Genomic DNA, 13,290 nt, shown 5'->3' on the forward strand with positions numbered 1-13,290 from the left:
ATGGATTTTCTATTTTGTCTCAAGTACTAGTTAACACAAATTGAAGCCCTGCCACATTATCTACATTTGACACTTTCGTCACAATCAACACACACACCAAATAGGTTTAGTAATCACAGGTTTATTACCATGTAAATAACACTCGGAGCACTTGTGTCTTTCTATGGTTTTTCTTCTGCTAACACAGCGATATATATTTTTTCCATCAACACAAAAAAAAAAAAAAAAAACCTTCAATCTGCCCAACAGGATGTTCAGAAATGTGAATGATCGCACCAGATCTGATATGAGGTACACATGCCGTTGGCCTCTTTATGAAAAGCAGCGAAGCGCAAACGTATAAAGAGTCTGTACAGTAAAAAATACACATTGGAAGGTGAAAACACAACAGCGGACGCACAGAGGGTGAACCGATATTCTGATCGAAAGTGTCATCGGGGCTACACTAGAGATTCTGCCGAAGGGGGTTTGGCAAAGAGGAGTGAAAGGCTTCGGTGCAAGGCTGAGCGGTGCCGCAAGGCCGATCAAAACCGAGCCTCGCCACTAAAACGGTCGACTGCGCGACTGAGCCTCTGATCTGTCTAGTCCTGTATATGTGGCCACACTGAATTTAAACTAGCCAGCTCGCCAGCTAGAGGTAAACAAAAGTCAGTAAAGTGACATCTGGTTAGCGGTTAGCCTAGCAGTGGATGTGTGAATGAATCAGAGGTGTTAAGTTGGCGGTGGGACGTGTTTTCATGTGGAGTAGTAGTGAATACGCTTTCATCGTCGCGGCTGCACACAAGCATCTGAACGGGAATTACATCAGCCACACCGAGAGCGAAAGCGTTACTGATCCGGTTTTTCAGATATCAAGACTTCACATGCAGCTGGAAGGTAATCAGTCACCCGCTAAACACCTGAAAAAGCAGTAATTTTTCCAACAGTGACAACCACAAACTTCTACGAATGAGCCGTCCCATCTCTCCTTCTACTTAAGACTGTGCGTGAAAACTGCTACATATGGACTTCTTTCCTACAAAATAATACGTGATTAATAACACTCTGCCGCTGGGAGACGTTCTGACTCCAGTGTGCGTGGCCTCAGCAAGCCTTCAGGCCGCTGCCGTCAAGTGTTGCAGGCGCCCCGGATGCCACATCGACATTCATGCAGCGATAAGCTGATATTAGCGGTGGCCGTAAAACGCACAATGAACAGTATCTAAAGTTCATCGCCGAGACGCAGCGAGGGAAACGCCGCCAACGTTCTAGCGTGACAGGCACGGCTAAATAAAGCAGACACAGCACTGAGATGTGTTTAAGTACTGCACGGATATTGAAAGCACTGCGAGAAGAAGCTGGTTCGTGCCCAGTATGATCTTATGAATGTTCTTTGCTCAGTTCAGTTAAGTACCCAGTGAATCGAAAGACACATTTACGGTTTCGGTACAAAGTGTTCACTCCACAACATGTACGGTAACAACAGTCATAGAAAGATAAATCATCAGACATACGGAATCTCACTTTTTTTTTTAAGCTACTCCTAATTTGAACCTTTGGTTAAAGACAACCTCTACTCACAAACTGAGCCGGTTCCTGTTCTTTAAAAATAAAAAGAATCCCTTTTTGTCCCATAAGAGGAGAAATGCAACGCTGATCTGCTTTCCTGTCTTTTTACTCCACCACTGTGTTTAGAAAAGAATCGCTTGTTTTTACGTTAACAGTACGGAAACTGACCAAGACGACGCGGCATTGCTCATGGCGATGCAGAGAGCTAGTATGAACTAGAGTAGAGGTGTTCAGTTGTGCGTAGCAATGAGGCACTGGTCTGTGCTTCCTCCCCGTGACCTCTCGTCACCGTCGGGCCGGTCTACTGCGTCTTCCACACGTTGTTGAGTAGTTTCACCACCTCCTCGTAAATGACGAAGACTATGGCCACGTCCAGGCACACCCGGCCGAGCCTGGGAACCGTCCCTTTGTAGAATCTGCATGAAGGACAAGAGGAAACGAGGTTAGATGGCTTGTATAGAAATCCAAAGCAGCACTGGGAGCAGTGTGTGTGTGTTACTAACGCCTGTGGTCCTTCGTGCTTCAGTATCTGAAAGGCACAGTCCACTGTGTTTTTGTAGCGGTAGGCCTCCAAACCCTACAAAAAAAACAAAAAAAAAACAGTGCAGATGTGTTTTACAACAGGAATACAACAGGAATATAATCACAAGAGGGTGCGCTTCCTACCTGCATCCTGGTCTTCACCACATCCAGAGGCGTGTTCCCAAAAACACTAGCTGCTCCGGCCGTCGCTCCGAACATCGCCGTGACAATCGGGTGCATTTCTTTTCTGGGATCATCGCCTAAGAGGTCAAATAGGAAGGTTGCGCAGAGGGAAAGAAGAGAATCGAGAGAAAATCTATTGATCTGCTGGACAGATTAAGGGAGAAACATTGTGGACCATTGTGTCGTCTCCGTGCTGCCTTTCTCACCTTTGTACCAATTGCGCAGCGCGTTCATCACGTAGAATCGGATGGCTTGATTAGTTCCTTGTTTAAGGACAGTTGCTGTGAGACCTTGATATGTTCCCCTCACGCCTGAAAGAGTGAAACGGATTGTGATTCAGTTCAGTTCCATACAATTTCATTTATGTAGTGTCAACAACAATACAAGCTGTGACAAGAACCTGGAACCCTGAAAGCCCCAGAGCCACGACAAAGGCAACGAGGGCAAATCGCATTTCATATTTTTCAGCATCACTTGGAGAATGCATGTTCCTAATTTTGACAATACTGTGAAGCTGAAACATGGCAGACCTGGTCACTTGTTTTGTGTGTGCATTCAAGCACACATCCTGGTCAAATGCACCGATCAGCCACATCATTAAAACCACTTTCCTAATATTGTGCCTTGTGCATTCAAAACAGGTGTGACTCGTCAGGGAATGGACATGGATCTTCTGAGGGTGTCCTGTGGCGTCTGGCAACAGGATATTGTCAGTGGGGGAGTTTGGGTCCAATGGGTTGAGGAGAGGGGCCTCTGTGGGTCAGGTTTGTTCCAGTGCATCCCACAGACACTTGATCAGTTTGAGATCTAGTGAATTTTGAGGCCAGGTCAACACCTTGAGCTGTTTTCATGTTTTTTTTTTTTTTGAGTTCTTCCTAAATCGTTTGTGTGCCTGTGTCAGGCTGCATCGTGCTGAGGATGGCTGCTGCATTCAAGGAGTGTCATCACTATGGGGTGGAGGTGTCTACTCTGGTCTAGGTGGGTGCTATAAGTCTAAGTTACATCCACACAAATGAATGCCAGGTCCAAAAGTTTCCATAACACTGAATTGACACAAGATGATCAATGTTATTTACTTCTGGTTTTCATGTTGTGGCTGATTGGTGTATAACCCCAAGGTTTCTCACAGTAGTACCATATGATCTGGAAGGCGTGTACAATGTTAAAAGTATTGGTCCTGGGATGTAGGAAGGAACTATATAGAAAATAAATGTGCTAGGTTTTGTTATATCTTAGGCTCCAACACCTTGTTGTTTTCTGTTTTGCTTAGACGTAATACGTGACAAAGAAAACCCCAGAAGCTGCTCTCTTACCCTGCTCTCTGATGATCTCACTGACGCCATGAAAGAAGCCTCTGTAGCGAGGTTGTAGGGAGCACTGGTCGTGGATCAGCTTCACCTGGGGGAACCGTTTCATCAGATCGTCAGTGCCGACTCAACACATTCCGACAGAAAACAAATAAATCAATGCGCGGCGTGCACCACCTCCACCAACCTTAAGCGTCTCCATGGGGCAGACGACCACGATGGCCTCCGCGATCCCCGCTCCTAAACCGCACAGGAGGCTCCGCGTGTTGTCTAGCCGACCAGTGGCATCTCGCATCGGATTGCTGAGCATCTCAAATGTGCCGAACCTTGAGAGGAGATCAATAATTTCAAGAACGAAAGGAGGAAAATGACATAAATAATGCAACATTTCTCTTTTGCGACAGTTTACCAGCATCTTTCCTTTATAGTTTTCAGCTGTTTTATAGACTCGACTATTTGTAAAGGATCATAAGCTGCAGACCTGCTGCACATTTGGCTGTTTTGACTTTAATACAAATAAATGCTGTGTCACTGCATCAGTTAACAAAGGCAAACGTGCTTTTCTAATGCAGCTCTGTTTTTGTTGTTTTTTTGGGGTTTTTTGTGCATTTTTAGGCAAAGACAGGTGCACATCCTCACCTGACCGCAGACTTGGGTATCGATCCGTAGAGCAAGGAGCTGAGGCCTCGGTACAACCCTCTGAGGCCGTGATCCTGCACGGTCAGCTTCACGCAGTCGCCTGCACATCACACACACACATCGCACAAGGGCGTGAGTAACCCGGCACAAGGCTGGCATGCAAACCTCGCTCTCACACTATGTCTGTGTCCCAGTGACCTACCAATCCCTCTGTATCTCGGCGGGTTGGCCCTCTCATCCAGCTGCAGCTGGGTCTTGACATACTCTGTGGGGAAGGTGATGCAGATCTCTATTCCTCCAGCGATGCCACCTGAGTGAGAGGAGAGATTTTTCAGCATTGGAAACAAAAATGAGCTGGATTGATTAATTAATATCAAAGTGGTGCTTATGGAAACATAAAGCTTCCATTATAGATGGATGGCACCATGATTACTGTATATAAGAATAAACTACTGTAGCATCCCAGTGCGTTTTGACCCAGTTCTGCGTGGATGGCTTTACTGGGAAGCAAAATGAGATTAGCGTACAAAATAAGCGGCTATGGGGCGAACACCGACTGTGAAAATGTTTGTTATCTACCTGCAAGGATGGCCTTTCCCGGATGCGTCATTTTCCTGCCTCCGACCGCCGCCGCCGCCAGATTCCTCCTGGCCGCATACGACAGCTGGTGCGCCGGCAGAGAGCCCAGCCCCGCCGCGGTGGGAGCGGCGGTCAGCAGCTGCGACGAGGGCGGCCGATGAGGGGCCGAGCTCCGGCATCCCCTCCTGGGCGCCGAGCTCTCGCAAGGCCCCTCACACACCGAAAACGGCTTGAGCAGCGAGGACATGTCGGTCGCCTGCGAATCTCGGACAATGTCACACAACAACAACCGCGCGGGAGGGCGGGATGAAGCGGCAGTGTGGCGTTAGAGGGGCGAGCATCTGTGCTCAAATGGCGGTCAGGTGATGGGACACATCATTGGCTCGACGTGCGGCCTCTAGTGCATTTATTCAGTCACGTGACTCGGCGTGACTTTTTTGGGGGGCCAATAAGCGAGCAGGATGTTGTCTCACTGGATGAAATGTTTAGTCCGACTCTAGGCTAAAATAATAATCCTCTGACCTCTGGTGAATTAAGCTTATTAAAAAAATATTTCTACATTCTTAAATGGTACCATTTGATACATTTCTTTATCAGTCTATACAAGAAAACTAAGGTTGAAGTAACAATTACACAAATAATGCTAAATAAATATATTTTTTTCTCAATATGAGACGAAAATTTTAAGTGAAATATTGCAATATTAAACTCTTAATTTAATCCACGCTTCACGTTATTTATTACTGTACCGAATCTGCTGTTTTACATTTTTTACATTTATTTTACATATATTTCATATTTACCACTATTTACCTTCACCCTTTCTGTTACTGGCAACAGGCCTGCCACTACACACAATATGCTGCTTTTACCCACCCAACTTTGTGTATTTCTTCTCTTGCTCTTTAATTTTATGTACCACCTAACTGCCCCTTGGGGATAAATCAATGTTTTTCTGATTCTGAATCAGATAAATGCTTATAAAACTGTCTAAGCAGCAGTACGCAGATATATATACTTAAGAATAATTATTTTCATATTTTAAATAATGAGTACCATTTTAATTGATTACATGAATATACGGAAACAAAATATCCAATGAATACAATTGAATATCTTGTGTGTCATGTGAAATCAAGACTCCCGTCTGTTTTGCCGTCCCCTCTTAATCCCTGTTCCTTTAAATAGTGCCCTCGTCATGCCAGAGCACACACAAACACACACACACCCTCTGCCTCTCTGATCACCCTTTACAATGAAACTAGGTCAGAGTTTCCACATACAGACCCACCCCATCCCCCCCTTGAGGAAAACAGGGATGACATGTGAGAGCGAGAGACAGACAGACAGTGTGTTAGTTGTACATTTGGTGTACAGATTTATATATATAAAAAAAATATTTGGCAAATTGCATGCTTCATTCATTTATTTTTTTTTCCTTTTTGATATAGACTGCTCAGGTTCATACAAAGGTGTGGACAGTGGCATAAAGACTCAGCTCAGGAGGGAGATGCTGGTGGGAAGACAGTGTTTCTTCCAGCTGGTCTGCGAGCTCTTTGGCGTTGTCACTTTGTGCATAAATTCTCAACTGCGAGACAAAATGCGAAAGATCACTATCGTGCGTGTTTACACCTGCAGACTTAGCCAGCGTCGCTCTGTTGTCGTACCCTGATCTTGTTGAGCGAGGTCCTTTGAGTCAGTCTGATGTGCAGTAGCCTTCCCACTGTGCCGATATTCAAGAAGGCCCCGAGTTTCAGCCGCTCCAGACGCACACACACCTTAACCAGCTCCAGCAGCTCCTCATCCAGGGATTCACTGATGTTGCTCAGGTCCAGAGTCAGGTGCTAGGGAACGGACATGATTTCCCGCATTAATGACCAGGTATAAATACTCAGAGAGCACCTATCATAGTTTGGATATAAAAAAAAGTGGCTGTCCAACCAATCAAGATCTCTGGAAGAATTTAACTTCACACTAAACGCCTGTGTTCGATGCCTTTGCTGTAATCAGTAAGTCACATTTCAATGATATCTCTACTGACGTTAACATTCGCTTCAAGCTACATGATAATATCGCTTTGCAAACATGCTCACTATGAAAACGTTAACATGCTGATGTCAAACTGTTATAATTCAACCGCAACCGAATTTAATTAGCTGCGTTCGCTAATTAGCTTACACTGAGAAAGCTGGGGCTAACCATAAATTTTGCAGGGTTCTCATCAAAAAACAAATTAAAGGGTATTTTTACTTGATGCTGGTGCTAGAACAAAAGGGACTGTAATTTACTTTTTTGAGGGGCATGTGAATTTTAGGATAAATTTCATGGGAATCTATCCAACACATCACTGAAATTCAGTTGGAATTATACATTAGACCTCTTTGTGAATGATTTTAGGGGAAGCAACTATTAACTTTTGATCTCCAAAAACCTGCAGATCACACGTACACGGCCTTAACTAATATATCTGGCATATTGTGTCTCTGGTTGAAGGTTCACATCGCTGTAATGCCACCTGATCTGCACCCTGACCTGCAGACTGCTTCTGTACTGAGGCAGCATGTCACAGAGGACGGGTTTGACGCTCCAGTCTTCATCGGGGGAAAAGAAAGCTGTCATGCTGTACTTTTCCACGGGAATCTCAGGGAGCAGTATCCGTGCGAGGCAGTCTTTGTTAATGATTCGGTCCACAGAGAGCCTGACTCTCAGGTCTGCGCAGCTTGATGCCAGAGTTGCCCATAATCTGCCGCTCACCATCTTGACAGAGAAGATGAAGCGGAGACAGAAACTTAAAGTGATTTGTTTTTCTTTGTACTTTTTCTGGTATTTCAGGATAAGACTTCAGCACTACTGACAAAGCTGACACCCCCAATAAGTTTTTGCTGAAATTCCATCACGCTGACCTGTTCGTGAGGCTCGTTCAGAGAGCAGTGCAATGAGAGGGTTTGCAACGCTTTCCCATCTCTATCAGAGGTCCACCTCCCTCCTCTGTGACTTTGCTGGAGAATGGTCAGCACCTCGTCTGACAGGCAGGAGTAACTCAGGCTCAGGCTGGTGAGGTTTCGCAGGTCACACAGCATTGCGGTCACTCCGGAGGTCACGCGATTCATATTCGCACTAGTAGAGAAGAAACCCTGGATGTCCAAAGAAGCCAGAGTGCTCCAAGGACGGAGGCGCCTCTGACAAGCTGAGAAGGCAGAAAGCAGCTCCGTACCCTAAAATGTGTAAAGTGTCGGGAAACATAAAAATACATCTGGTTATTATAGTTCAAGATAAGCCTGAGAATGTTTTAAAATGTCCCCTCAAAATGATAAACTCTACACTACAGCTGATTGATGGCTGCTGCACTGCAAACCTCACTGATAAAACACTTCATCTTGTATCCTCACATTTACATTTTACCCTTTTGTGTATTAATGTATATTTGTGATCCTCTGTACATGATAGGGAAAACAATTGACCTGAGGTGGGCATGCACAGCAGACGCCACATACAGAATCAGTCACTGTTCAATTGTCGTTGGTGTGGTTTTTGAGTACATTGATTATTTTCCGTTGGACTGGGGTCGTATTCACCTGTATAGTGTTGCTTCGCATCCCGTTCAGACTGAGAGTGGTGAGCTTTGAGGCTCCTCTTTTGAGGAAGCAAACCAAGCTTTTCACCAGAGAGTATCTGAACTTTGGAGTCCAGGAGTGTCGCTCTAACTCCACACCTTTAAGGGACAGGTGACGCAGTGGGGCCTTTACACTGTAAATGGAAAACAAAAGTGTTACGTTTTGAGGAGTGATCTGATCTGATCTGATCTTATATGTGAGAGGACATCAAAGAACAGGTTCCTTTACCTGACAAGTGCGGCAAACATCTCGCTGATGACATTCTCCAGACGCTGTGCCACCAAGGACGTATGTGGAGGAAACACAGACACCTCCAGCCTTTCCAGGTAGCATCCCAGGTAGGTGACATAGCCCACGGCACGACGGTGTTCAGACGGCCTGTACTTGGAAATGCGACCAGTGAAGTGGAAGACGCGGGTGCGCCAGAGAGAGGGTGAGCTCATGACATAGCGCCAGTGACGACAAACCAGGGCAGCACTCCTGCGATCACGGTCAGGAAGAAACCTGAACACGTTTTGCAAGCACACAAGGGAAAGCGACTCCCAGCCGGTGATCTTCACGGAGGTCAAGTCACAGCTGTCATCACTGAAATAGTCGTCAGAGTCTTCCTCGCTGTCATCATCCATGTAGGCGGGAGGCTCCTCCCAAGGGGTGCCTTCCTGGTTTTGCATAGTCTCAGGTGCTGGATCTCAAGATTCCTGCAGCTTGTGTTGGCACAGTTGATACAGTTTGATGAGACAAAGGCCAATCCCGATGTACATCAAGAGATGGGTCGCAAAAATCTGAAACTTTCCAAAATTACTAAGTGAGAAATGGGAGACAGACTGATTACCTGAAGCTACAGCCAACTGTGAGTAGAACACTCTGGAAGAACTTACTATGGAATGTTAGAATCCTGCTGTGACATCACAAGGACTCCAGGTTCTAAGTTCCAAAAACAAAACATTCACCCACATTAACACATATAAGCTCCACTTTGTAAAGGATGTAGAAGTTGTAACTAGTGGCTTTATTGGTAGTAAATACTTGTTTTAAATCAACTAGGCAACATCTGGTTTGAATCAACTCACTGATTGTACTGTTTTACCACTTCTTTGTGGAAAATGGTTGCTTTTATTTTTTAATTTCTCAACCCGAACCCCACAATCAATAACACACACAAAAAAAGATGACGTTATAATAAAATGAAGGAGTAGCCCATGTCATTAATGAGGACAGAGGATAACTTTTACAGTGGTGTGAAGAAGTGTCTTTTTTGCATTTGTCGCACCTTAATGTTAAATGAAGGCTTTTATTGTTATGGGGGAACAAATCCAAACTTACATGACCCCCCAACCCAGTGTTCAGCGTTCATGACTTCACCATAAGAAAGAGACTGGGCAAAATGGTCTGAAGTTCAAAACCAAAAAGAACATAAAGGCTTGTATCAGTTTTGCCAGAAAACATCTTGATGATCCCCAAGACTTTTGGGAAAATACTCTGTGGACTGACGGGACAAAAGATGAACTTTTTGGAAGGCGTGTGCATCTGGCGTAAAAGTAACACAGCATTTCAGAACAAGAACATCACAGCAACAGTAAAATCTGGTGGTGGTAGTGTGACGATCTGGGGCTGTTTTGCTGCTTCAGGACCTGGAAGACTTGCTGTGATAAATGGAACCGTGAATTCTGCTGTCTACCAAAAACAAATCCTGAAGGAGAATGTCCAGCCATCTGTTCATGACCGCAAGCTGAAGAGAACTTGAGTTCTGAAGCAGGACAGTGATCAAAAACACATCAGCTCCGAATTGCTGAATAAAAACTAAATGAAGACTTTGGAGTGGCCTAGTAAAAGTCCAGACCTGAATCCTATTGAGATGTTGTGGCATGATCTTAAAAAGACCGGTCATGGTGGAAAACCCTCAAATGTGGCTGAACAATTCTCCAATGGTGAGTGGGCCAGAGATCTGAGAGAGCTGTAAAAGATGCATTTCAAGTTGTTGCTGTTAAGGATGGTCCAACTAGTTATTAGGTTTAGGGGGCAATCACTTTTTCACACAATGTAAGTTTGGATTTTGTTTTCCCTCAAGAATCTCATCTCATCTGCTACTACCGTTTATCAATCATTCGCACACACACACACCTAGGGTCAATTTGGGGTCACCAACTAGCCTAACGAGTGTGACATGCAAAAAAGAAGAAAAAAAGAAATCAAATACACTGTAAAAGTGTAAAACCACAATTTAATTTTAATAACTCCTGAATAAATCTTTAGTCAATGATTTAACACTAATAGATCCATATATTACAACATTTCATTACCTTTTTTTGTCTAAATGCCTACTCAGAAAATTAAACAACCTAAATATGAAAAACAAAAACAAATCCATAGTAGTTTTACTGGGAAAAGTCCCCCTATTTATTTGCCATACAGACCATTTGGAACCATTTCTGATTATATTTACTCAAATACTGATAAAGGAAATTGAATTGATACAAAGGCCAATTCATTTTTTCAAAAGAAACAAATAGAAAGGGTACACAGAAATGAAACATAAAGTGAAATGAGGGATAAACGTGACAAAGCTCTATTATAGCGATTCAGTAGCACATGCAAGATATTGCACAACTCTTAAGGTGCTAAGAGTTTCCTGAGAATTTCCCAATACAGACAACAAACATTCATCTTTAAAACGTCGACATTAGCGACAATCTTCCTCTGACGCTGACTTCTGTTATTTCTTCGAGGTCCTCAGCCCTTCAAACAGCAGACACTTTGCCTGCGCAGAGAGAAGGAAACCAGTCAGAGGCTTTCTAGTAAACAGGAACAACGGTATGTTCCGTGGAGTGCGTGCGTCTCTATTTATGTCTCTGTGTTTACTGGGGACCGTGCCAACCTCATGCCACCGCAGTGTGTCAGGGGGCAAGCCCAGATGACAGTGAGGACAGGTGTCCGTCTGGTCAGGCACCTCCTGGTGTCTTTGTCCCCAGCAGGGGCCCTCGCTGCCCCACAGAGGGCGACATGTGGAGCGAGAGGACCAAGCCACTCCAAAATGAGGTCGAGGGTCTGTCTGGTAGCTCACTTTCTGCCCAGCAGAGGGCAGCGGTGACAGAGGATCAGAGTCCTCCTGCAACTCGGAAACAGGAGAGAGTTGAGATACAACAAAAAGAAGAGGGCACCTGGTAGATGGATGTAAATGCTGTAGCTGCTACACAGACACTTGGTGAATAATTTCTGATTTCACTGAGGTATATTACAAATTTAGAGAAAAAACTAAACTGGACACATAACAAACACAAACCTAGAAACCCGCAGACACATTACTGTAACTGAACCTCAGTGTTTATACTCCCAGCTAGGGGAGTCAGATTTCACTTTTCGTAGTTATTGCCTTTTTTTTTTTTTTTTAATTATTTACCAGCTTCAATTAGCAGTAGAAGATAGTTTATCATATTACACATTGTTGGTCATTTAGTTGACTTGCAAAAGTACCTTTAACACCATGTTCTCTGACAGAACAAACAGAAAATACATTTTAATAATTGAATTTCATCCAGTATCTCAGCTGTATTCTTATCACTTTTGTACATTTCCAAAGAAGATCCAGGGTCTTTTGTTTTTGTCTTTTGTATCACATGAGCTTATATTCATATAGTGTATATATCCCTGAACTAGTTGCATCATAGTTTCTTATTGCACATAGAAGTTGTAGTGGCTACTTGTTTGTTTTTTTGCTCGTGAAATGAAGATTGCATGCAATTACTTTTGTTTTTTGTTTTTTTGTGAATCTGCCTCGCACTTTCTTGGTGACAGAATGTATTTAGTCACAAACAACCTGTTTAGTAGCTTCAGGACGACATTCTGAGTCAAGAGACCTCATGCAGTACCAGCAGGGTTCAGACGGGCGATCTGCAAAGACACACGCTCAAGTTAAACAGCCTCACGTGTGCGTGGTTACCAATAACTGTGACTGCCGTCAGTCTCTTCGGTGAGCTGCGTCTTGCACCTACTCTGCGCGTTGGAGGGGTGAGATGACACTGAACGGGGGGTCACCTCCTCTTCTGTCTGCAGGGGGGACACTGGGAGGCAGTCAGCATCGTCCTGTGCGTTTGTGGCCGTCTCCGTCCCCCGTGGTGACATCCCTGCACCGCTGACACACTGATCCTCCTCAACCTTTGTCCGCGAAGGGACACCACAAAAAAGAAACAAGTGCTCATTTCCTCTCATTACTATTTTATTTGAAAGAAGAAGAAATCAGTGTTTAGGACTGGTTTCCTCAAATCCGACCTCTCCATCACAGTCACCACTGTCACCCTGCTCCTCCTTCCCATCTTGCTCTTCGAGGTCTGTGGACTCGTTGTTTTCCTCGCCACAGCTCTGAGGCTGTGTTTCAGCCTGGGTAGAAGTCATCCCACTTAGGTTTGAGAGAGAAAGCGCAGAGTTAATAAACATGCCCTCCTAACCGCATGACCAGAAGGTTATCAGGCGATCCGCCTGCGGCTTGAGCCTCTACTGTTACACCCGAGCACCTGATCTGATTCGTCAAGACGGGTTCACCCTCTCCTTGCCTTACCTTCCCGCGTGCTCTCCCTGTTCCTCCCTCTCTCCCTCCATCGCTGCTCGGGCGTCTCCCTCCCAGCGTGCCTGTGGTGTTGTCTCCTCTTAACCCTGCCGTTCTTTGACTGCTTCCCCCCTTCTTTCGGTTTGCCCGCCGGTCCCCACCTCCGTCTGCCTCCCTGCTCTCGTCCCTCCCTCGCCGTGCGTGAAACGGAAACTCCGGGCTTTCAATATTTCATGCGTCTGAATAGCTCACAAGCAGGTTTCTGTAAAGAGCAAACAGGTGAGGGCTCCAGTGTCTGTGCGGTGGGGTCGACCTGAGAAGGCCCGCTGGAGAGTCGTTGAGAGTTTTGCGTGTGCAC

At 45.0% G+C, this 13,290-nt stretch overlaps 3 protein-coding genes across 3 annotated transcripts; all 3 read right to left on the minus strand.

Annotated features, from left to right (window-relative positions):
* Window positions 1-101: 101 nt before the first annotated feature.
* On the minus strand, window positions 102-5,173 carry slc25a1a (solute carrier family 25 member 1a). Its single transcript, XM_047607154.1, has 9 exons — window positions 4,779-5,173; window positions 4,402-4,509; window positions 4,200-4,299; window positions 3,748-3,886; window positions 3,567-3,651; window positions 2,460-2,564; window positions 2,215-2,330; window positions 2,052-2,125; window positions 102-1,964 (listed from the first exon to the last, which is right to left on the minus strand). The coding sequence occupies exons 1-9, from the start codon at window positions 5,023-5,025 to the stop codon at window positions 1,850-1,852; spliced, it is 1,089 nt and encodes a 362-aa protein (XP_047463110.1). The 5' UTR covers window positions 5,026-5,173; the 3' UTR covers window positions 102-1,849.
* A 1,013-nt stretch (window positions 5,174-6,186) lies between these two features.
* Window positions 6,187-9,290, minus strand: LOC125021376 (F-box only protein 39-like). The gene is made up of 7 exons (XM_047607414.1): window positions 9,225-9,290; window positions 8,621-9,096; window positions 8,354-8,525; window positions 7,682-7,993; window positions 7,311-7,535; window positions 6,446-6,622; window positions 6,187-6,366 (listed from the first exon to the last, which is right to left on the minus strand). The coding sequence occupies exons 2-7, from the start codon at window positions 9,061-9,063 to the stop codon at window positions 6,241-6,243; spliced, it is 1,455 nt and encodes a 484-aa protein (XP_047463370.1). The 5' UTR covers window positions 9,064-9,096; window positions 9,225-9,290; the 3' UTR covers window positions 6,187-6,240.
* Window positions 9,291-10,685: 1,395 nt separating this feature from the next.
* On the minus strand, window positions 10,686-13,081 carry LOC125020705. Its single transcript, XM_047606151.1, has 6 exons — window positions 12,945-13,081; window positions 12,659-12,785; window positions 12,382-12,544; window positions 12,207-12,280; window positions 11,268-11,498; window positions 10,686-11,150 (listed from the first exon to the last, which is right to left on the minus strand). The coding sequence occupies exons 1-6, from the start codon at window positions 12,983-12,985 to the stop codon at window positions 11,106-11,108; spliced, it is 681 nt and encodes a 226-aa protein (XP_047462107.1). The 5' UTR covers window positions 12,986-13,081; the 3' UTR covers window positions 10,686-11,105.
* Between the last annotated feature and the right edge of the window lie 209 nt (window positions 13,082-13,290).

The sequence above is a fragment of the Mugil cephalus genome, chromosome 15, assembly GCF_022458985.1.
Source record: "Mugil cephalus isolate CIBA_MC_2020 chromosome 15, CIBA_Mcephalus_1.1, whole genome shotgun sequence".
Classification (NCBI taxonomy): domain Eukaryota; kingdom Metazoa; phylum Chordata; class Actinopteri; order Mugiliformes; family Mugilidae; genus Mugil; species Mugil cephalus.

What these genes read in the sequence shown, in the direction of transcription:
- slc25a1a (XM_047607154.1), bottom strand. Translation starts at nt 5,025, where the DNA reads ATGTCCTCGCTGCTCAAGCCGTTTTCGGTGTGTGAGGGGCCTTGCGAG. An exon ending in GCCCCATGGAGACGCTTAAG is followed by an intron (nt 3,652 to 3,747) that starts GTTGGTGGAGGT and finishes CGGTTCCCCCAG; the next exon opens with GTGAAGCTGATCCACGACCA. An exon ending in TGAGATCATCAGAGAGCAGG is followed by an intron (nt 2,565 to 3,566) that starts GTAAGAGAGCAG and finishes TCACTCTTTCAG; the next exon opens with GCGTGAGGGGAACATATCAA.
- LOC125020705 (XM_047606151.1), bottom strand. Translation starts at nt 12,985, where the DNA reads ATGGAGGGAGAGAGGGAGGAACAGGGAGAGCACGCGGGAAG. An exon ending in TCACCCCTCCAACGCGCAGA is followed by an intron (nt 12,281 to 12,381) that starts GTAGGTGCAAGA and finishes GTGTCTTTGCAG; the next exon opens with ATCGCCCGTCTGAACCCTGC. An exon ending in GTCCTGAAGCTACTAAACAG is followed by an intron (nt 11,499 to 12,206) that starts GTTGTTTGTGAC and finishes TCCGAGTTGCAG; the next exon opens with GAGGACTCTGATCCTCTGTC.
- LOC125021376 (XM_047607414.1), bottom strand. Translation starts at nt 9,063, where the DNA reads ATGCAAAACCAGGAAGGCACCCCTTGGGAGGAGCCTCCCGCCTACATG. An exon ending in ATGTTTGCCGCACTTGTCAG is followed by an intron (nt 8,526 to 8,620) that starts GTAAAGGAACCT and finishes TTCCATTTACAG; the next exon opens with TGTAAAGGCCCCACTGCGTC. An exon ending in CCTCGCTCAACAAGATCAGG is followed by an intron (nt 6,367 to 6,445) that starts GTACGACAACAG and finishes TTTGTCTCGCAG; the next exon opens with TTGAGAATTTATGCACAAAG.